The sequence below is a fragment of the Culex pipiens genome, chromosome 3 (assembly GCF_016801865.2).
Source record: "Culex pipiens pallens isolate TS chromosome 3, TS_CPP_V2, whole genome shotgun sequence".
In the NCBI taxonomy this organism is placed as follows: domain Eukaryota; kingdom Metazoa; phylum Arthropoda; class Insecta; order Diptera; family Culicidae; genus Culex; species Culex pipiens.
In genome coordinates this window covers 64,210,369-64,232,647 of record NC_068939.1, presented here as the reverse complement: position 1 = coordinate 64,232,647, position 22,279 = coordinate 64,210,369, and the positions used below count along the sequence as shown (strand labels likewise).

Here is a 22,279-nt window from a genome sequence, read left to right as displayed (position 1 = left end):
AATTTGCAAAATGCCTAAGAATTAAAAAAAAAACTAACGTAAACTATAATCTTACCCATGATCTTACCAGTATTTAAAAAAACAAATCGAAAGATAATTTAAGAAAATAGATAGATATTTTTATTTGATTTCTTCAACAAGCTACACGCCCTGGTGGAAGGTGATTATTATTGCAAATCAATGAACCGAAAAAATTTCTTCGTCGAAAGGTCGCTTAAGGGGTCCTTTTCAAATATTCGTGACCAAGAAAATATTAAAAAAATATCTAAAATATTTAAGTCTTTTCATATATTTTGATGGAGGCGCACGATCATTCACAAAGCTTGGTTTTAGGTAAAGATTCAAGAAGTATCGCGCGCCTCCTTAGAAATACATATAGATATAATATTTTCCAGGTCATGAATATTTGAAAAGGCCCTCCTATGCGTCCATTCCACGAAGAAAATTTGTAGGTACGTTGCTTGCAGTAATAACCTCCTTCAGTCATGGCGTGAGCTAGTGAATAAATGATATCAAATTTAATTTACATTGCATTGAAATCATATTGTTTCAATTTTGCAGCGATTCCATTTGAAAAGAGCATAAACCCTCCCTACACCGTGCTAGGGTAGTCCCAAAAATAATCATTTTCGTATTATTTTTTGCAAAATCCCGATTTTTATCGATTTTAGCTGTCTTAGACGCAAATGGAAGTTGATAAGTTGGCCTTTCAAAGGAAAATAGTTTGCAGACCGAAAAATCCTGCCTAACCTAACACACGACCAACCTAACACGGTTCAGGTCACCCTATTGGCCAAAGAAAAAAAATAAGTTTTATTATTTTTGCAGATACATTTCGAGCAAGGATGCCACACGGAAAGAAGGTTTATCGTGAATCTTACTAAATTTCGGTTAAAAACCCTAAAAAAATTGGTTGTTTTTTCAACCACCATTTTTTTTAGCTGGAAATCCTAAAAAAAAGTCCTGGATTTGACAGCTGGATCCAGGTCCTAAAAATGATAAATCTAGCTAAATTTTTAGTAAATTTTACTAATTTACAAGCTGGAAAAATGCTGCCAGTCTCAAAAGCTGTATGGTTTGAGAAGGTCTGTTAGCTATTTTAGCTAGATTTTATGGTATTCTAGGAAGTTTTATAGTTAGCCCAGCGAGTTTTTAGGCTGTTTCAACCAGTTTTTTTGGAATCATTCTCAAAATTTTCCATTGATGGCTGCGAAGCCAGGTATTTTCACACATCTTTTTAGCTAGTTTAGCTAACTTTGCCACTATTCTTGGTAGGTGTTTTGGTTGGAATAGCTAATTTTTCCACTATTTCTACAAGTTTTCTTTCAAAAGCCTCCGTTGCTGCCTGCAAAACACGCATTATTCACCCAGCCTTTTGGCTGATTTAGCTCGTTTCTTTTTTGTTCTTGCTTCGTTTTTCGGTAAGTCCAGCTAATTTTTCGACTGTTTTAACTGGTAATTTCAAAATCATTTTTAAAAATCCCTTGCTGCCTGTAAAGTTGTTTTTTATTTTCAAAAAGACTTTTGCTGGTGTAGCATGATTTTCCGCTATTCTTGGTACGTTTTTTGGTAGTCCAGCAAGTTTTTTGGATGTTTCAATAGTTTCTAGGCTTTTAAACTATGTTATAGTTGATCATCCTAATTGTACGGCTTTGCAACGGCTTTGTTGCGATATTCTATTGACAAATAAAAAAAAGAAATACAAAAATACATAAATACAAAAATACAAAAATACAAAAATACAAAAATACAAAAATACAAAAATACAAAAATACAAAAATACAAAAATACAAAAATACAAAAATACAAAAACACAAAAATACAAAAATACAAAAATACAAAAATACAAAAATACAAAAATACAAAAATACAAAAATACAAAAATACAAAAATACAAAAATACAAAAATACAAAAATACAAAAATACAAAAATACAAAAATACAAAAATACAAAAATACAAAAATACAAAAATACAAAAATACAAAAATACAAAAATACAAAATACAAAAATACAAAAATACAAAAATACAAAAATACAAAAATACAAAAATACAAAAATACAAAAATACAAAAATACAAAAATACAAAAATACAAAAATACAAAAATACAAAAATACAAAAATACAAAAATACAAAAATACAAAAATACAAAAATACAAAAATACAAAAATACAAAAATACAAAAATACAAAAATACAAAAATACAAAAATACAAAAATACAAAAATACAAAAATACAAAAATACAAAAATACAAAAATACAAAAATACAAAAATACAAAAATACAAAAATACAAAAATACAAAAATACAAAAATACAAAAATACAAAAATACAAAAATACAAAAATACAAAAATACAAAAATACAAAAATACAAAAATACAAAAATACAAAAATACAAAAATACAAAAATACAAAAATACAAAAATACAAAAATACAAAAATACAAAAATACAAAAATACAAAAATACAAAAAAAACTTACAAAAAGTTATTTTGGTTAAATTATAGTAAATTCATGATAAATTTAAACTATGTTTTGCAATTAACAAAGTTTAAATATAACATCAAATTACTTTCACTTAAACAAAATAACTTTACTTTATCCAACTTAATTTAACTTAATTTAACAAAATTTAACTTAATTTAGCATACTTTAACATAATTAAACTTAATTTAACTTAACTTAACTTAATTTAACTTAATTTAACTTAATTCAACTTCATTTAACTTCATTTAACATAATTTAACTTAATTAAACTTAACTTAACTTAATTTAACTTGCTTCAACTTTATTTAACTTAATTTAACTTTATTTAACTTTATTTGACTTTATTTAACTTAATTTAACTTAATTTAACTTAATTTTACTTAATTTAGCTTAATTTAACTAAATTTAACTTAATTCAACATAATTTTACTTAATTTAACTCAATTTTACTAAATTTAACTTAATTTAACTCAATTTAACTCAATTTAGTTCAATATAACATAATGAAACTAAATTTAACTTAATTTAATTTAACTTAATCAAACTTATTTTAGCTTAATTAAAGTTAACTTAATTTAATTAAACTTAATTTAACTCAATTTAACTTAATTAAATTTAACTTAACTTAATTAAATTCAATTTAACTGAATTTTACCAAATAACTATAAATTTAACTAAATTCTACCAAATTACATTAAATTCAACTGAATTCAACCAAATGTAATAACATTTGAATAAATGTACTTACATTTACCTATATTCTACTACATTTACCTAAATTCAACTACATTTTTCTAAATATAACCATTTTCAACTAAATTAAGCTCAATTTAACTGATTTAATTTAATTTTACTTAATTAATCTTGATTGAAATTAATTTGACATATATTAACTGAATTTAACATAATTTCAACTCAATTTAACTTTATTTTACTTAATTTTACATAAATTTACTATATTTTAATTAATTTTACTTAATTTTACATAATTTTACTTAATTATGCTTAATTTTATTTAATTTTGCTTAATTTTACTTAATTTTACTTAATTTTGCTTAATTTTACTTAATTTTGCTTAGTTTTACTTAATTTTGCTTATTTTTTTTAATTTTACTAAATTTAACTTAACACAACTTAATTTAACCAAATTTGGGCAAATTCAACTAAATCACTCAAAAAATAACTAATTTCAACTGAATGTATCTGAATTTAACTAAATTTTGCTTAATTTAACTATTTTTTTAATTCATCTTAATTCAACAAAATTTATTTAAACTTATCTAAATTTTACTTTATTTTACTTATTTAAACTAAATTTAATCAATTTTAACGAAATTTTACTAATTTCAACTAAATTTAACTAATTTTAAATAAATTTTATCAATTTAACTGAATTCTACATTTTTATTTAAATTTTACCAAATGTAACTTAATTTAACTAAACTTAAATTGATTAAACTAAATTTCACTTAATTTCACTTAATTTAACTTAATTGAACTTAATTTAACTTCATTTCTAACAATATTTAACAATATTTATGGATGTGCTTAAAAAGCATTAGGTACCCTATTTGTTCGGAGCTGTCAAACATTGGCCAATCTATGTCTAGACATTCTGTACCCGCCGCCCCTCCAGGTGGACAGATGTCCATACAAAAAAGTATACTGTGGACAATCGCCAGCCTCCCCTTTCCCCTGCCAAAGTGTTCACGTGGTTTAGGGATGCTCCCACTTTATGTTAAGTACATGTTTTTACCTACGCATCATCCAAACAATAACGAGAGGCTCAACTTCTAACCACTTTCCCTCAACACAAAAAACTTCTCACCTTATCTACTGAAACTTACCTTCAGGTGTCGATCCGCAGAAAACCTTCCAGGCTTTTGATTTATTCACTCACACAACACATTCTATCACCGTTTGCACTTGCACTTGCACTCAAACAGCACACATAACCATCAAAAAAACTTCGCGAACTAAGCGGCTCAAACAGGATCGAACACGATACAAGACGATGCTTTGGTTTGGTCTCAAACTGATGACCTGTCAAAAAATCCATGCTGCCGGTTCCAGCTAATTTTTCGGTAAAATTACGCAAAATTGTGCTGAAACACCATTATTTTTGGTAAAATCTCTCCTGTCATTTTGATTTGGGCTGTCAGTTTTGGAAAGCAAATCAGCAATCAGGGTTAGCTATTTCACCAATCCCAGGTTGGTAAATTTAGCTGTAATTTTAGCTGATTCAACCAAAAAAATCACTGTTTCACCAATTTGAAGCCAGCTAATTTGAATTGTTAAATTTTGGATAGAACTCTTTTCCGTGCAGATGCACAGATTTGTCTGTGTTTTACAGACATTTGAGTGTCAGACGTCAGAAATTTTTTTATTGACTTTTAAAAAACTTCATAAAATTAATATTTTGAGAAAATATCAACCGAAACTCATTTCGTTGGTCTTGAAATGCTAAAAACGCAATTTTTGATGAATTTTTATGGCTGTAAACTGATATAATTGAATTGTAGACAAATGCATAGACATACACAGACATTTTAAATAAGCATGTACATCCCTGATTTCGAGCCCGATCACAGGAATGTCACATGTGTTTTTTTGAAATGCCTGTAAAAAAGTCTGTGTATGTCTGTCATAGAAATCCATCAGAAATTGCGTGTTTAAGCATTTGAAGACTAACGAAATAAGTTTCTATTGATATTTTTACAAAATATTAATTTTATGAAGTTTTTTCAAAGTCTCTGCACCTCAAAAAATTTCTGACACAAATAAAATAAAACATAAAATGTCTGTGAAACACAAACAAATCTGTGCATCTGGCATTCTTGCCCGATTGGATGATTTTTTTTGGTTCATGCTCTTTCCAACTGGAATTGCTGTTTGTTTAATATCTGAATTATTTTTTTATTTTTTTTTGCATGTCTAGGAGTGAGAAAGGCATTAACTACGTAGGTGGTTTTAGTATGTTTTTCCATGGTATATTAAACTTTTAAAATTAACCATTTAAAGCATTAAGCTCGATTTGATTTTTTATATAATATTTCGGGTAATTTTTCAATCTTTTTTTTATCACCTTATCTAGAAGATGTGAGTGAACCCACTATAACTTAATTGAATCTTTTGACATTGTCAGGGGCGCTTCTGGAGTCATAGTAGGGGAAAGTGGGGCAAATGTAACAAGCTAAGGAAATACTCATTAAAACGCATTAAACACGTAAAAAATCTGTCGGATTTTTTCATAATCATCTTATCCCAGATCTTGACTAAGACTTTGGTAGAACAGGTTTCTGTAAAAAAACCCTGTTTTTCACGTTAAAAAATAGATTTTAAAATTATCGATTTTCAGTACGTTCTACTCAACAAGTGGGGAAGACGAACAACCCGTAGGGGCAAGAGGAGCAATGCATGAAATAGCATGTTCATTTGCTATCAATTTAACTGTTCTCAATTTGAGATGTCAGATTACGATGTATTTGAGGCGTTGCTTTCATTTTTAGATGAAATTATAATATTTTACTAATAATTTGATCTTTTTCTAGAAAATATAATAATATCGCTATATTTTGTATGAACATTTTTTTTTAACAATTTATTATTAGGTTTTAAGAAGTTTTATGCATTAGTATCCCAATAAAATTTGTTTTTGCAACAATTCGTAATTTTTCCAAGAATTTTTCCCATACTTAACCATGTGGTTCACTTGCCCCACTTAAAAAAGGTTTTTAAAAAGCTTTCAACAAAAACAACGAAATGATAAAACATACTTTATAATAGGTGAAAATTATTGGTACGGACACTACTGATCTAGGAAAAATTTCATTTTGATAAAATGAGCCTTAAAACAAACCCTTAGCCTTATTTTGTACTTTCCAAATATTACAAGAAAATGAAGGTTTAGAAATAAAAATTCATTCAATCTTATGCCCGGGGCGTTTACGCCGTGTTGGCGGTTATGTGGTAGTAGAATCAACTAATTGCTTTGCTAGCAACAATTTCTCATGCTGGAAATATCAAAATTGTAAAAAATTACGGCCGTACGAGCGATTGTTCCTCTTGCCCTATATGGTCGTCTTGTCCCACCTTCCCCTACTTAAAAGTTTTCGTTTGATGCGATAGAAAATGGCAACATTGGTCTTTACCATGTATAAATGGCTAAAGCTAATCGTCAGTCGATTATTTTAAATTTATTATGTTTATTTTAAATTATTTTTAGTCAACACACATTGAACTGCTAGGTGATTGTTTTTTGGTACAATTTACAATTTAAATCTGTTTCACAAATTTAAGAAAAATGATTAAGTGAAAACTTCTCCACTCACTCTTTACCAAACTTTTTCTCGTGTCCTCATGAATATGAATGTAAAAAGATTGAATCTGCCGTGCTACGACAACAGCACCACGAACACCTTGTTAGTCCTTGCCATGCTTTCCGGAAGTGGGTGGGTGGCCAACCACCCCCTCATTTGCATCGCACAAATGATCCCACTTTCGTATTCTTCGACAGCAACGCGACAAATTGCGTTTAATGCAATTGTTACACATTCCTGCACTTGAACTCACTTTTTCTTTTTCCTCAACTGTTTCATCTTTTTTTTTTGCTTTGACCCAATGGTGCTCAATGCCATCACTTTCAGGTACAGTGGGAACTCGGTAATCCGAAAATAGGCTTGCCGCTAGTTGAAAACCTTTGAAGAATCCAATTGAAATGTCAAACCTTTGATTGTTGAAATTCGGATTAGACTCAATTTAGTTGAGTGATGTTCAAATTATCGAATCCACTCTGTAGAAGCATTACGCCCAGTAAAATAAAGCAAAATATCGCTAAAGAACACCTTACTCAACCTGGATTTTCTCCTCTCTTCTTTTCCCCTTTTTAAGGTGCGATGCAATTCCCCTCAGCATGACCATCGTGGGTGAAAAACTTGCAAGAAAGTATTCACAGCCGTCGTAGTTGGGGGCGCTGCTGGTGATCGCAGCGGTACAACTGCGAACAGAACGCAATCAGTACCTTGGAGCATTTCTTATCACGAGTCCCATACCACCTACACCTCGGTGGGGGAAGCGTACTGAAGGTGTGTAGCAGCATCATGCTGGGCAGCATGGAATCGAAGCACAAAGCCTGTTGAGCTGGGTAAAAGTGCAAGCTGTTCTAGGAGAGAAATAAACTCTGTGGAATCGGTAATTATTTTAGTTATAAAATTTTGGAATACTTTTTGTGATAAAAATATTGTTTTTTGCTGCTGAATCTTCAAAAAGCTTTTTTTAAACATGCATATTTCTTCAATTTTTGGACATTTTTATCACATTATCATAACAAAAATTGCGAATAATAAAATGAGTAGAACTACTTTTTATGTGTTTTCTAAACCTTGCCTTATTTCAAAAATGATTACAAAAAGTTATCTTTTGTCAATAGAATATCATATAAATTGATACTTGATAAACTTAAATTCGAATTCCACAGAGAACCCCGCCTGCGTTGCCAAGAAAGGGGCGAGTGCAAAGTGCAAGAGCGAAAGCCGCAACCGACGTTCCCGAGACATACCAAGCTACCACCCCTTCCTCCCCAATGTGGACACCGCCGGCGTAGAACCCAGAACCCAACCAGAGCAAGAATAGAGTCGCGCCGCACTTCCGCCATGGCCGCCGCAGTCGAGGAAGCGGTCTTCAACGCGCTCCGGGGCCACCACAACGAGAAGACGAAGCTGCCGACGCCCCGCATTATCAAGATTTATGTTGCAAGTTTGAAGGAAGGTAAGTGATTACTCACACATCGAAACTTGTGGGAAAGCAGGAGGGAGGAGGGACTTGAGGTGAGTGGGTGTGTACTTCACATGGCTGTTCTGAGCTGTTCTCCAGTAAAAGGTTGCCTTCCGGTGCGGAAATGCGATTTCCATTATGAGTTAGCAGCAGTTGCCGGTATAAATAGTACGGAAACATGCTGTGACCGAATCGCGTTGGAAATGAATGAAATCTAGTTCTAGAATGTTTGTAAATTTTTGATTTGTTTGCATTTTTTTACCTAGTGGACAAGAATAAAGATATTGGTAAATGTAGTTTAATCCACGTCATATTTAGTTAAATGATTGCATAAAAAAAAATGCTCGGGCTTAATAAAAGAAAATTGTAATGAAACACACATTTTTATAACAAATTACACGTCTGAAGTCGAAATTATTTCGAAATTTAATTGCAATTGAATGAATGATTTAAAATTATGCCAAATCTTTAAAAACTATGCCATTTTTGACAACATCAAATTTGCATGTTCATCCTATTGCCAAACTAATATAAATACAAGTCTAATTATTCAGGCAAATTATCGCCTGTGTTTCAATATATTTATTTTTTTCAAAAACATACTTTTTTTTTAAATTATAATTTCTTTTAGATTTTTTTAGAAAAAAAAATATTTTAGAAATAATCTAATGGAAAAATGCAAAATCAACGAATAAAGCCAATAAAAACCGTTACGATGAGAGGTCGAAAGCTAAATACGTTACTGATAAAAAAGTCTTAGCGCATTTCTCCAATTTTATTTTTTTCGAATATTTTTAAAAGGCTAAATAAACAAAATTTTCATTTTAAATAACATCAAAAAGCAAAAAAAAAAAAAATGTTATTGGACCTTGTAAAAAAAAAACTCCATACTTGTTCCATAATATCAATGTATTCAGACATTTCACTTTTATTTTTGATTACAGATTATTTGACAGTTTCTAGTCTAGACAGTTTTGGCATATTTTCCAACTGTTAAGGTTTGTCTCAAGATTATTATTTTAAAAGCATGTACTGGATTAGGCCACACAAGGTTCATGTGATACTCTTGAAAAAAAAAGTTTTTTCAACAGTGTTTTAAAAAATAGTTGCTTTGAAAATTCATATTTTGGTATTCATCAACATTTTCTGAATTTAAGTCAACAACTTTTTATTTTTTTAAACTTCTTTTTGTACGTGTACGGTAAACATTTAAGAAACAATTCTGTACGTTTTCGCAAAACGATTTCGTATTTTTGAATAAGCAAATTGCAAAACGGATAATTTAAAATAAAAGAAGGTTGTTAAAAAATTCTGACAACCTTCTTTTTTCATTTCATTGCATTTATTGGATTGTTTTGGCAAAAACTTTATTGCAGTAATCAACCTAAGCTGAGATATGGGGTGCCTTTCAACAGCTGACTAATTCAAACGGGGTAAAAGTTTACTGGTACATGGGAGAACAAATTAAGCAGGGGAAGGAAACAATTCCAAAAATAATCTTCCCACTTTTTAGATGTGGGATAGTTAGAGGAAAGGAGTTTTATTTTAAGTTATCAGTTTTGAAAAACTTTCTTGCTTTTGATTTTATTCATTTTTAGATTTGTATTAGTTCTTATTACCAAAAAAATATGTTGCCAATCAAGTTATGATTTCTGATTCGCTCAACATGCTTTGCAACAAAATTAATTTGGTAAACAATTATTTGCAAATGAAAAATTATTTTGCACCATTTTGAAGTTAATTTTTTTTCCATGATAGTTTTTTCGTGTTTCTGCTGTCTGCTGTAAAAACATATAGGGCGTAACAAGATAGCACACAAGTGGCAAAATAAGAACAAAAATGAAAAATCACCAATAAATATTTTGGAATCATTTAAAATGTTAAAGATAAGACGATAATAACTTTTGAAGCAAATTAAAAAAAACATTTTGATAGTTTTGGAAAAGGCATGGTCAAATTCACTCAAAAAGGCCACGTTGTTTATGCACGATCCCTTCGCTCAAAAATTGTCGTTTTTGGCCCATATCAACACATAAAAAATATAAAAATATGGTTTAAGTTTTATTTCAGAATGTTTTTTTAATGCTTAGCGACAGTCATAAGATGATTATGGGAGTTCAGGTTATTTAATTGCATTGAGCTAAACAAAAATGTTGGTTGAAATTATAGCTTGCCGCGGACTGTAAGACACCTTCAACAGGTCACAGTAGAGAAGCGCCTAAAACTGAATAGAAAATGAGAACCAGAAAAATAAGCCCAAAGATTCTAAATCCGAAAAGTGTATTGATGTAAATTGATGTCTCCATTTGATACTGAAAATTCCTCTTATATAAAACATAATTTACTTTCAAAAGCTTCGCCTGTTGATCCAAATCAATAAAACGTAAATCAAACCAAATTCCCATTCCGAGCTGTACCGGCATCGGCCAGCATCACCAGCAATAAATCGTGCAATGTGTTTATCTACGTCTATTTATGTCCAGACGGTCATGTGCAGTCACAACTCATTCCGGTAGACCAACTCACCTGTTGTCCACCACTTGAACCACCTCGTCCGGTCAACCCGGTTTACCCTTTTTTGCAGCTCCCCCCTTTCCCAGATTTCCGATCCAGACCATTAAACAAGAATAAATACGAAGTCGTACGTCGAGCTCACTCTATTGTCGCATGTTGAACACTAAAGTTTTTCCGTTGTTTTTCCCTTTTTTCTCTCCTTTCTCGACTAACTAAACACACGTGCCGTACACCTGCTGTTCGTATTGGTTTCGCTGGGTAAAGACTTCAAAGAGGAGCGCCGCCAGCTGCTGGAAGTGATTGGACCCGATTTGCAGTCGGTTTACGACGATCGACAAATTGAGGTAATTGAGAGGCAACTCTATGGAAATTTTTGGCACACGATTGGTTTTCAATTTTCCCACTCCTCCTGGAACACTCGAGTCGATTGACCCACTTGATAACGCCACGTTCTTCTCTATCGTTTTGTATTGCACTGAACCTTTCCACTGTTTGCAAATGTAGGTGGAGTTTGTGGACATCCACTTTGGCACCGGTAGCAACGAACATGGCCTGGTGGACCTGGATCCGTACGTTCTGGATGATCACCTGCACGAAATTGAGACCTGCCATCGGGTGTCCAAAAGTGTTTTCCTAATCGTAAGTATTGCGCCTGTTGAACTTGAGCGGGAACCATGATTGTTTTACGAAAGAAAAAACTTAAAAAGTGTGTATTTGAAATATGTTGAAATTATTATTTGTCACGATACTTTGAGCTAGACCTACAAATTTTATTATTATGCCAAAATTTTACCAAAACTTTAGACGCAAGATGATTCAGCTTTTCCAGCCTGGAAATTGTCCACTCACTTCTCCAGAACCCTCCAAGGTCCAGCAAAAATAATGACGTAATTATGGGCATAGTAATGATATCTTCATCGCAATTTAACTGCCCGAGGGGCAAAATCACACTGCTCAAAGCAAACAGTTGTCAGTCCTTTTGTGCCGAAAATAACCCTATTATCCGGTTGATTACGACGTGACCTCATTCCTGCGGAAGGTTATTTTTTTCTCCGTCCAGCCTCGGGGACACCGTAATCATCTTCAATCTAATGAAAAGAGGTTGGGTCAGATTCGGTTCCTTTCCCGTTAACCCCTTCTCTAGAACAAGACAGGCCCCAAATTTGCACCAAGTTTAATATTAGACTTTAACACCGAACCTTACCTCGGCGGCCGCCTTTCATCCCTGGAGCAGAGATAAACATGTCCTGGGTGCTGACAGGCAACATAACGAGACCCACACCCTTTCTCTTCCTCAGTTGTTTACCAGATTTGAATTCCGATTACGACGTGGATTGGCGGTGGCGTAATGTTTGGTTTGGGTATGTCAAAACAATAAACCGAACCGTCCCTTCGAAATTTGAGTGGCAGAGAGATGTGTTTGTTTACTTCTTTTGAGCGATCACAAAATTGTGGAGACATGAAAAAAACTGAACTAGCTTATCACTGCCATAAAGCATAAATCCATATTCATCGTGACAGCAGCATTGGTGTGGAGGTGGAGAGTGCTTCTTTGGCAATCATGACGGGATGAAAATGATGATCTGTTTATTCTGTGCGATTTTCTCGCCCCAAATTTTGGCGAGAGGAAGTTGAGCGGTGTACATTTTTGCAGTTATTTTTTATATTTTGAAATAATTGTCATTTCTACAATTTCACAAAACTTCGAAATAAAAATCTAATGATCGTAACATAAAACTTAAAACAATGAATATTGATTGTGGGTTTAGAGAGCTTATTCCTTACTCCTTACTCCTTACTCCTTACTCCTTATTCCTTATTCCTTACTCCTTACTCCTTACTCCTTACTCCTTACTCCCTACTCCTTACTCCTTACTCCTTATTCTTTACTCCTTACTCCTTACTCCTTACTCCTTACTCCTTACTCCTTACTCCTTACTCCTTACTCCTTACTCCTTACTCCTTACTCCTTACTCCTTACTCCTTACTCCTTACTCCTTACTCCTTACTCCTTACTCCTTACTCCTTATTCCCGATTAGATGACGTGCCGTAAACCGGGGTGACATTGGTCGGATTACAATTTATTTTTGGATTATTTTCCAATTAGTAAGGATTGTATGAAGCTTATTAATTTAAAAACATGTATTAGGGTAGGCCATACAAGGTCCAAGCACTATTTTTCTAAAAAAATTCAATAGTGTTTAAAAAAAATAGTGGCGTTGAAAATTCTTATTTCGAATTCCGGGGTGACTTTGATAGTCATAGTTTTTCTTGACAAAATCAGATTTAAAGTGTTCAAATTTTTACGTCAAATATAACATCACTAAAAACTAACTTAATCCACCTATGTGGTTGAAGCCTTCCTCACTCATTACTAATAATGGGTGATGTGATGGGGTTGGACACAAATTTCATCTATTTTTAAGATCTGGAATAAAAATGTACATAAATATCACTTAAGTGGCCATATCTGGAGACAGGGTTGCCAGATCTTCAAAATTTTGGACTCGTTGGAAAGGTTTTTTGATAACCTAACCAACGATGGGTAGGATGATGGGTCCGGACATAGTTTAAATACATTTAAGTGAGATCCGGCTTCGAAATAGTACATAAATATCACTTAAGCGGACATATCTCAAGACAGGGTTGCCAGATCTTCAATGTTTTGGTCTCGTTGGAAAGGTCTTTTGATAACCTAACCAACGATGGGTCGGATGGTGGATCCGAACATAGTTTACATACATTTAAGAGCGAGTCCACGAACAGGGCATACCCCTTTGTATGGGACGTCGTATTTTCATCCATTGTAACCCTTTAAAAAATAAAAGTTAAAAAAAATTGAGAAGCTGCTTTTTTCTGGTGTCATCTAGTATCCTTGGAAACGAACTTGATTTTCAATAAATGTGAATCGAAGATTTTTTTTAACTTTTATTTTTTAAAGGGTTAAAATGGATGAAAATGAACATTTTTATACATGTTTCTATTGTAAAATTGTCTCAGGAACACGAATATGATAAAATTATCACCAAAAAATGGGATCTAAGGGGTCCCCCGAGCAAAAAATTTACAACCAAAAAAATCACTAAAAGTAAAAGTGTCCATTTAATATGTTGAACTGCCTAACCCAAAGCGTTCTCAGTCTCAGATGGTAGTCCCAGATGTCCCCTACAAGCTGCAGGTCGAACCGAGTTGATATCTGGATGGAACACTTTTTTATTTGAGTTTGAAAATTATGCTATTTTTTCACTAAAATGCCAATAACTCCCTTTAGAAATAACCAATTGAGATGCTCTACCCTGCATTTTGTTGCATTTTTTAAGCCCTTTTAGATGCATTTTGAATCTTGAAATTAAATTGAATTTTGCCTAAGTTATAGCCATTTTAAGATTTTTGACGTTTTTGAACCATCAAACTTTGTGTCCCGATTTGCCCCACTTCCCGTTGACCTAGAGTGCTCATATTTTTACCAGATGCTAGTTATATATGTACAAACAACCCCTGAAAATTTCAGGCAGATTGGTGAGGTCGATGCGAGATGGGTATGCTTTGCTCGTGGACTCGCTCTTAAGTGAGATCCGACTACCAAATAGTACCGTAAATTGGGGTGACTTTGATAGCCCGGGGTGACTTTGATAGGTTTTTCAAATGTCCGTCAAATTAATATTTAAACATTTTTGAGAATTTTAAGTATGTAAGCATTGAGGGATAGCTTATTATCGAACGTATATGCGAAAATGTGACTGTTACATTGGATGTAACAAAATTAGTGGCCTAATCAAATTTCTACCAATGTCACCCCGGGCTATCAAAGTCACCCCAGTTTACGGTACATAAATATTACTTAAGTGACCATATCTCGAGACAGGGTTGCCAGATCTTCAATGTTTTGGACTCGTTGGAAAGGTCTTTTGATAACCTAACCAAAGATGGGTTGGATGGTGGATCCGGACATAGTTTACATACATTTAAGTGAGATCCGGCTACATCAATGTTTATTTTTGGTTAACTATTTTTATAAGCTGAATAATAAAATTCATATAAATTTTAGTTAAGAATTTCACTCAAAATTTGTCAAAACTTGTTTTGTTCGTAAAATTTTCGATTTATATTGCATTTCAAACCGAATTCGAAGCACGATTCAAAAGTTTTTACATGTTATATGAAATATGTTCTGCTGAAAATTCTAATTACATTGCTCATAACTGAAAACATAATATTTTTTCAGTGTAGTATAGTAACCTGGATAATAAATTAGCCTATATCTGTAAGCCCTTAAATCCAATTGAAATGTGGTCAACGACAAACTTATAAGAAATTGGACGAGCTTTTCGGTAAAAATATTTTCGAAACTGAAAAATCAAGTCCGTCGCATAGAATTTGCCAAAAACCATCAAAAAACCTATTTTTTCAAAAAAAATATTTTTAAAACCGCTGTAACTTCACAAGGATTGGACTTAGGGCAATGGTCAATATGGAAACTTTAATGTAAAATTGTCTGGAGAATCGATTCCCGTATTCGGCTTTTGAAAATTTTGACGTTTAGAGCACTTTTCAAAAAAACAGTTTCAGTAAATGATTTTTGTATTTTTTTTAGGTCAGTTGCTCCATCCTGCATTTTTCGTGAGTCTTTTTGTGACATCTTTGGCTATTTTCACAAAAATTTTGAGCGAAAAAAAAATCGTGGGCTCACTTTCAAATTTAACTTTTAAACTTAAAAATCAAAAAATCTCATAAAAGTGGAGTGTTTTTTTCTTTCAGTGTATTTTTTTCGGAAAGCCCGCCAAATTTCCTACAAGTTTGTCTTTGACCACTTTTTGATACGATGCAACGGCTTCGAGATACAGCAATATTTAAATTACGAAATACAAAAATATTGAAAACACGTACGCCCTTCGCAAATGTCATTATCGAGTGTTACTGGCTCCATATACACAAAACTGGCTTATATATGCCTAGGATAACATGTCTACAAAGTTTCATTGAAATCGGAGAGGGTCGAGAAAAAAGTACCTAAAAAAATCCTGTTTTGGGCTGGAATTGCTCATAATATTTATTACCGAAAACTCGTTTTACCTTCTCTTATTGTAAAATTGTCCGAAGAATCCGATTATGCATTCCATTTTCCAATTTGAAATCAGGTTCATTGAGAAAATTAAGACATTTGGAAGATATTAAAATAATGCAATTCATCAACATTTTCTGAATTGAACTTTTAAAACTTTTCAAAATTTTATGAAAACTTTTTCTTGAAATACTAAAACGGTCATCATGATTCCATACCATTTCGTACGTATTTAATTTGTACTCTTCATTTTGCGGAAAAATCTTGAACCTATCAAAGTCATCTCGGCTATAAAAGTCACCCCATTTTACAGTACGACAAATTCTGAAAATATTTAATTTTCATCGAAAAAAGTACAAAACCCGTTTTTCATTTTTCAAACCTGTAAAAAATAGTGGGAATTGAAATTATGTGGGATATTTTATGCTCATTTCAAATCTGCAATATCCTAGACGGATGTTTTTTTCATTTGGAATAATTTCTCCATTTTTAAATGTACTGTTTGTTTTCTTTTTACTTTGCAGGTTCATTTTAAGAGTGTTTCTTCAGTAGTTTTATGAAAAATACTTTTTCCGTTTAAAACACATAAAAAAATAGGTTTCGGATGGACATAAACTTTTTTAAAGTCATGAGATGATTTCTTGATAATGTGATTCAAAATATTAATATTAAATTTAAAATTACATTACCTGGAGCATGACGGAAAATCAACAGAAACTTTCTGCAAAATCTGCCAATTTCATGAAAAATTGCTTTTTTTTTGTTATTTGGCTAATAGTTTCTAAGATGTAATTTTTTGGTAAAAATAAGTAAATTTTGGATTTTTGTGAAAAATTTGAAGTTTTTTTTAGGTTGCTGAGAAATTTCTCCAAAATTTTTGATTTATTTTGACAGACTCAATTTTGAAATTTCTTAATAATTGTATTTGTTATCACTGAAAATCGGAACAATATTTGACGAGGTATCGTAAGTTAAAAATGGAGCCTATTAAAAAAACTCTTAGCAAATATCATTTTTACTAATTTCAATTCTTTGAAATGTTGTGTCTCAGGAGATATGTGTCCGATTCTTTGGTAATTTTGCTTAGAGTACAACTTTGCTTCTCATGATCACCTGAAATGTTGCTGTAGTTACCTAATCGATGTAGAAATCCTTACTCAAGATTTAGATTTTCGAATATTTACTTTACTTTTTTTTGTATGGACAGCTGTCATAATTTTTGAAAAAAAAAAAAAAAAACAAAGACGCAAAGTTCCAGTTTTGTTCATAAGTAATCCCACCAAAGAATTTAGCCTAACAAAAAATGAAATTAACATTCATTTGCATTTTTCACGGAAAACTTCTCTAAAGTGTGTGAAGTGTATGAAAGAAATAAATTAAAGCATGTTAAAGAGTTAACAAAATTTAATGAGAGTAAAATATTTGTCAGTTTAGCAGGTTTAACTTTCTCACTATTTAAACAAATTATTTTTGCAAAAAATCGCTTGCTTGCTTGCTACTTTGCTTATAATTACTCGACTTCTGTTGGAAATGCCTTTCAGAAGCTGTTTTTGAACTGATAAGCCAAAACTGATGCTCGATAGAATAACATGCTGCTCCTGTGACAGTTCAAAAAAGGAGATATTTTAGTTATATTTTATTCACATTATTTTTCAAAAACCCTCAAACATAACCACCGTTCAACGCTTTCGGCACTCTGCTGGATATGATCCATTCCCAGCGCTCAATGGCCAAACTTGCCATGATTTATGCTCCACGCAGATGAGCACGCGTCTTTTGCACCTCCCACCTCCACCAAACTCCATCACTCATGTTCTCCTCCCCACATTATTTTTTTGCCTCCCCCTTCAATTTACGTCGGCTACATTAGATTGTATTGATATTTGGCCATGAAAAATTATTGCCTATTTGGGGGGCCGTTTCTTCTTGCCTCTGCCACTCAACTGTTGAAGATGGCACGGAAAACGTGTAGTTATTCAGAAAAATGATTTTGTTGGTATTTAAAAAAAGTGCAAAATGTGACAATTAGCATAATAGCAACTCGTATATCTCTAGATATCTCCTCTTTGCCCTTGTAGAATGAACCATGAAATTGACGAAAATGAAATGAGATTTGTTCTTTTGCTCACTGCCTTGTACCTAGTTATCACGATATCACAATCTCACGAGCTAATGATTTTTCTCCGTGTACAAGCAATCTGGTTCCCGCCCCACGGTATCTCAGATCTTGGAAACATATTTTATTGACGCTTTTCTCTTTATTATTTTCCGATTTCTATTTCCCAACCCGTGCTTGGAATTCGCACCCCTCCACTCATCTTCTTCTTCTTAAAGGTATTGTTGGGATCACGTTTGGGCAACTTTTTGCTCCCGACCCGGCTGGATGCGGAAGTTTTCACGGCAATCAGCAAGCGTGCCACGGCGGGCGAGTGCGACCGGCTCCGGAAGTGGTACCACCAGGAGGAGAAGGAACCGTCCGGCGGATTCGTGCTGCAAACGCAATACCGGTGAGTAACGAACGAACGTGACGACGGGAAGTGTGTGGGCCACATGTGTGCGGAAGGAACGGAACGGAACGGGGAATGTTTAGCTCGTTGATTTTTCCGAGGAAAATATGGTAGTCGCTTAGCTGATTGATGAGTTTCCGCGAACGTGGTAAATTTGCTTTTTGCGTAACTGGAATTTATCTTATTTTTATTTTGGAGTGGTTGTGACAACTGGTAAGACTTATGTCGATGTTTTCAATTCATTTGTATCAAAAACGTTGAGACAAATCAGATTTAATGTGTTATTCGCAATATTTTATAGAGTTAAAAATTTACAATATTTTTATTATTTTTATGTCTAAATAACACAATTTGTCACACCCTCTATTTCGAAGGAAATTTAGTTGATAAGTTCATCGTTTTCTATTTTACCGACATTTGTTCAAAAACTAAAAACTAAAAACTAAAAACTAAAAACTAAAAACTAAAAACTAAAAACTAAAAACTAAAAACTAAAAACTAAAAACTAAAAACTAAAAACTAAAAACTAAAAACTAAAAACTAAAAACTAAAAACTAAAAACTAAAAACTAAAAACTAAAAACTAAAAACTAAAAACTAAAAACTAAAAACTAAAAACTAAAAACTAAAAACTAAAAACTAAAAACTAAAAACTAAAAACTAAAACTAAAAACTAAAAACTAAAAACTAAAAACTAAAAACTAAAAACTAAAAACTAAAAACTAAAAACTAAAAACTAAAAACTAAAAACTAAAAACTAAAAACTAAAAACTAAAAACTAAAAACTAAAAACTAAAAACTAAAAACTAAAAACTAAAAACTAAAACTAAAAACTAAAAACTAAAAACTAAAAACTAAAAACTAAAAACTAAAAACTAAAAACTAAAAACTAAAAACTAAAAACTAAAAACTAAAAACTAAAAACTAAAACTAAAAACTAAAAACTAAAAACTAAAAACTAAAAACTAAAAACTAAAAACTAAAAACTAAAAACTAAAAACTAAAAACTAAAAACTAAAAACTAAAAACTAAAAACTAAAAACTAAAAACTAAAAACTAAAAACTAAAAACTAAAAACTAAAAACTAAAAACTAAAAACTAAAAACTAAAAACTAAAAACTAAAAACTAAAAACTAAAAACTAAAAACTAAAACTAAAAACTAAAAACTAAAAACTAAAAACTAAAAACTAAAAACTAAAACTAAAAACTAAAAACTAAAAACTAAAAACTAAAAACTAAAAACTAAAAACTAAAAACTAAAAACTAAAAAACTAAAAACTAAAAACTAAAAACTAAAAACTAAAAACTAAAAACTAAAAACTAAAAACTAAAAACTAAAAACTAAAAACTAAAAACTAAAAACTAAAAACTAAAAACTAAAAACTAAAAACTAAAAACTAAAAACTAAAAACTAAAAACTAAAAACTAAAAACTAAAAACTAAAACTAAAAACTAAAAACTAAAAACTAAAAACTAAAAACTAAAAACTAAAAACTAAAAACTAAAAACTAAAAACTAAAAACTAAAAACTAAAAACTAAAAACTAAAAACTAAAAACTAAAAACTAAAAACTAAAAACTAAAAACTAAAAACTAAAAACTAAAAAACTAAAAACTAAAAACTAAAAAACTAAAAACTAAAAACTAAAAACTAAAAACTAAAAACTAAAAACTAAAACTAAAAACTAAAAACTAAAAACTAAAAACTAAAAACTAAAAACTAAAAACTAAAAACTAAAAACTAAAAACTATAAAACTAAAAACTAAAAACTAAAAACTAAAAACTAAAAACTAAAAAACTAAAAACTAAAAACTAAAAACTAAAAACTAAAAACTAAAAACTAAAAACTAAAAACTAAAAACTAAAAACTAAAAACTAAAAACTAAAACTAAAAACTAAAAACTAAAAACTAAAAACTAAAAACTAAAAACTAAAACTAAAACTAAAAACTAAAAACTAAAAACTAAAAACTAAAAACTAAAAACTAAAAACTAAAAACTAAAAACTAAAAACTAAAAACTAAAAACTAAAAACTAAAAACTAAAAACTAAAAACTAAAACTAAAAACTAAAAACTAAAAACTAAAAACTAAAAACTAAAAACTAAAAACTAAAAACTAAAAACTAAAAACTAAAAACTAAAAACTAAAAACTAAAAACTAAAAACTAAAAACTAAAAACTAAAAACTAAAAACTAAAACTAAAAACTAAAAACTAAAAACTAAAAACTAAAAACTAAAAACTAAAAACTAAAAACTAAAAACTAAAAACTAAAAACTAAAAACTAAAAACTAAAAACTAAAAACTAAAAACTAAAAACTAAAACTAAAAACTAAAAACTAAAAACTAAAAACTAAAAACTAAAAACTAAAAACTAAAAACTAAAAACTAAAAACTAAAAACTAAAAACTAAAAACTAAAAACTAAAAACTAAAAACTAAAAACTAAAAACTAAAAACTAAAAACTAAAAACTAAAAACTAAAAACTAAAAACTAAAAACTAAAAACTAAAACTAAAACTAAAAACTAAAAACTAAAAACTAAAAACTAAAAACTAAAAACTAAAAACTAAAAACTAAAAACTAAAAACTAAAAACTAAAAACTAAAAACAAAACACTAAAAACTAAAAACTAAAAACTAAAAACTAAAAAATAAAAACTAAAAACTAAAAACTAAAAACTAAAAACTAAAAACTAAAAACTAAAAACTAAAAACTAAAAACTAAAAACTAAAAACTAAAAACTAAAAACTAAAAACTAAAAACTAAAAACTAAAAACTAAAAACTAAAAACTAAAAACTAAAAACTAAAACTAAAAACTAAAAACTAAAAACTAAAAACTAAAAACTAAAAACTAAAAACTAAAAACTAAAAACTAAAAACTAAAACTAAAAACTAAAAACTAAAAACTAAAAACTAAAAACTAAAAACTAAAAACTAAACTAAAAACTAAAAACTAAAAACTAAAAACTAAAAACCAAAAACTAAATACTAAAAACTAAAAACTAAAAACTAAAAACTAAAAACTAAAAACTAAAAACTAAAAACTAAAAACTAAAAACTAAAAACTAAAAACTAAAAACTAAAAACTAAAAACTAAAAACTAAAAACTAAAAACTAAAAACTAAAAACTAAAAACTAAAAACTAAAAACTAAAAACTAAAAACTAAAAAACTAAAAACTAAAAACTAAAAACTAAAAACTAAAAACTAAAAACTAAAAACTAAAAACTAAAAACTAAAAACTAAAAACTAAAAACTAAAAACTAAAAACTAAAAACTAAAAACTAAAAACTAAAAACTAAAAACTAAAAACTAAAAACTAAAAACTAAAAACTAAAACTAAAAACTAAAAACTAAAAACTAAAACTAAAAACTAAAAACTAAAAACTAAAAACTAAAAACTAAAAACTAAAAACTAAAAACTAAAAACTAAAAACTAAAAACTAAAAACTAAAAACTAAAAACTAAAAACTAAAAACTAAAAACTAAAAACTAAAAACTAAAAACTAAAAACTAAAAACTAAAAACTAAAAACTAAAAACTAAAAACTAAAACTAAAAACTAAAAACTAAAAACTAAAAACTAAAAACTAAAAACTAAAAACTAAAAACTAAAACTAAAAACTAAAAACTAAAAACTAAAAACTAAAAACTAAAAACTAAAAACTAAAAACTAAAAACTAAAAACTAAAAACTAAAAACTAAAAACTAAAAACTAAAAAAACTAAAAACTAAAAACTAAAAACTAAAAACTAAAAACTAAAAACTAAAAACTAAAAAACTAAAAACTAAAAACTAAAAACTAAAAACTAAAAACTAAAAACTAAAAACTAAAAACTAAAAACTAAAACTAAAAACTAAAACTAAAAACTAAAAACTAAAAACTAAAAACTAAAAACTAAAAACTAAAAACTAAAAACTAAAAACTAAAAAC

General features: G+C 29.8%; 1 protein-coding gene across 3 annotated transcripts in view; it reads left to right on the top strand.

Annotated features, from left to right (window-relative positions):
- Positions 1-22,279, top strand: part of LOC120418538 (protein qui-1) — a 178,414-nt gene that overhangs the window by 51,343 nt on the left and 104,792 nt on the right. For all 3 annotated transcript variants that reach the window (XR_008212356.1, XM_039580974.2, XM_052709388.1), the window contains exons 2-6: positions 7,380-7,679; positions 7,966-8,255; positions 11,040-11,119; positions 11,280-11,414; positions 18,173-18,345. Coding sequence is in view for 2 of the 3 variants with exons in the window: in XM_039580974.2 (XP_039436908.2) it covers positions 8,141-8,255; positions 11,040-11,119; positions 11,280-11,414; positions 18,173-18,345 (503 nt within the window). In the remaining variant the exon portion in view is untranslated. The remainder of the gene's footprint in view (positions 1-7,379; positions 7,680-7,965; positions 8,256-11,039; positions 11,120-11,279; positions 11,415-18,172; positions 18,346-22,279) is intronic.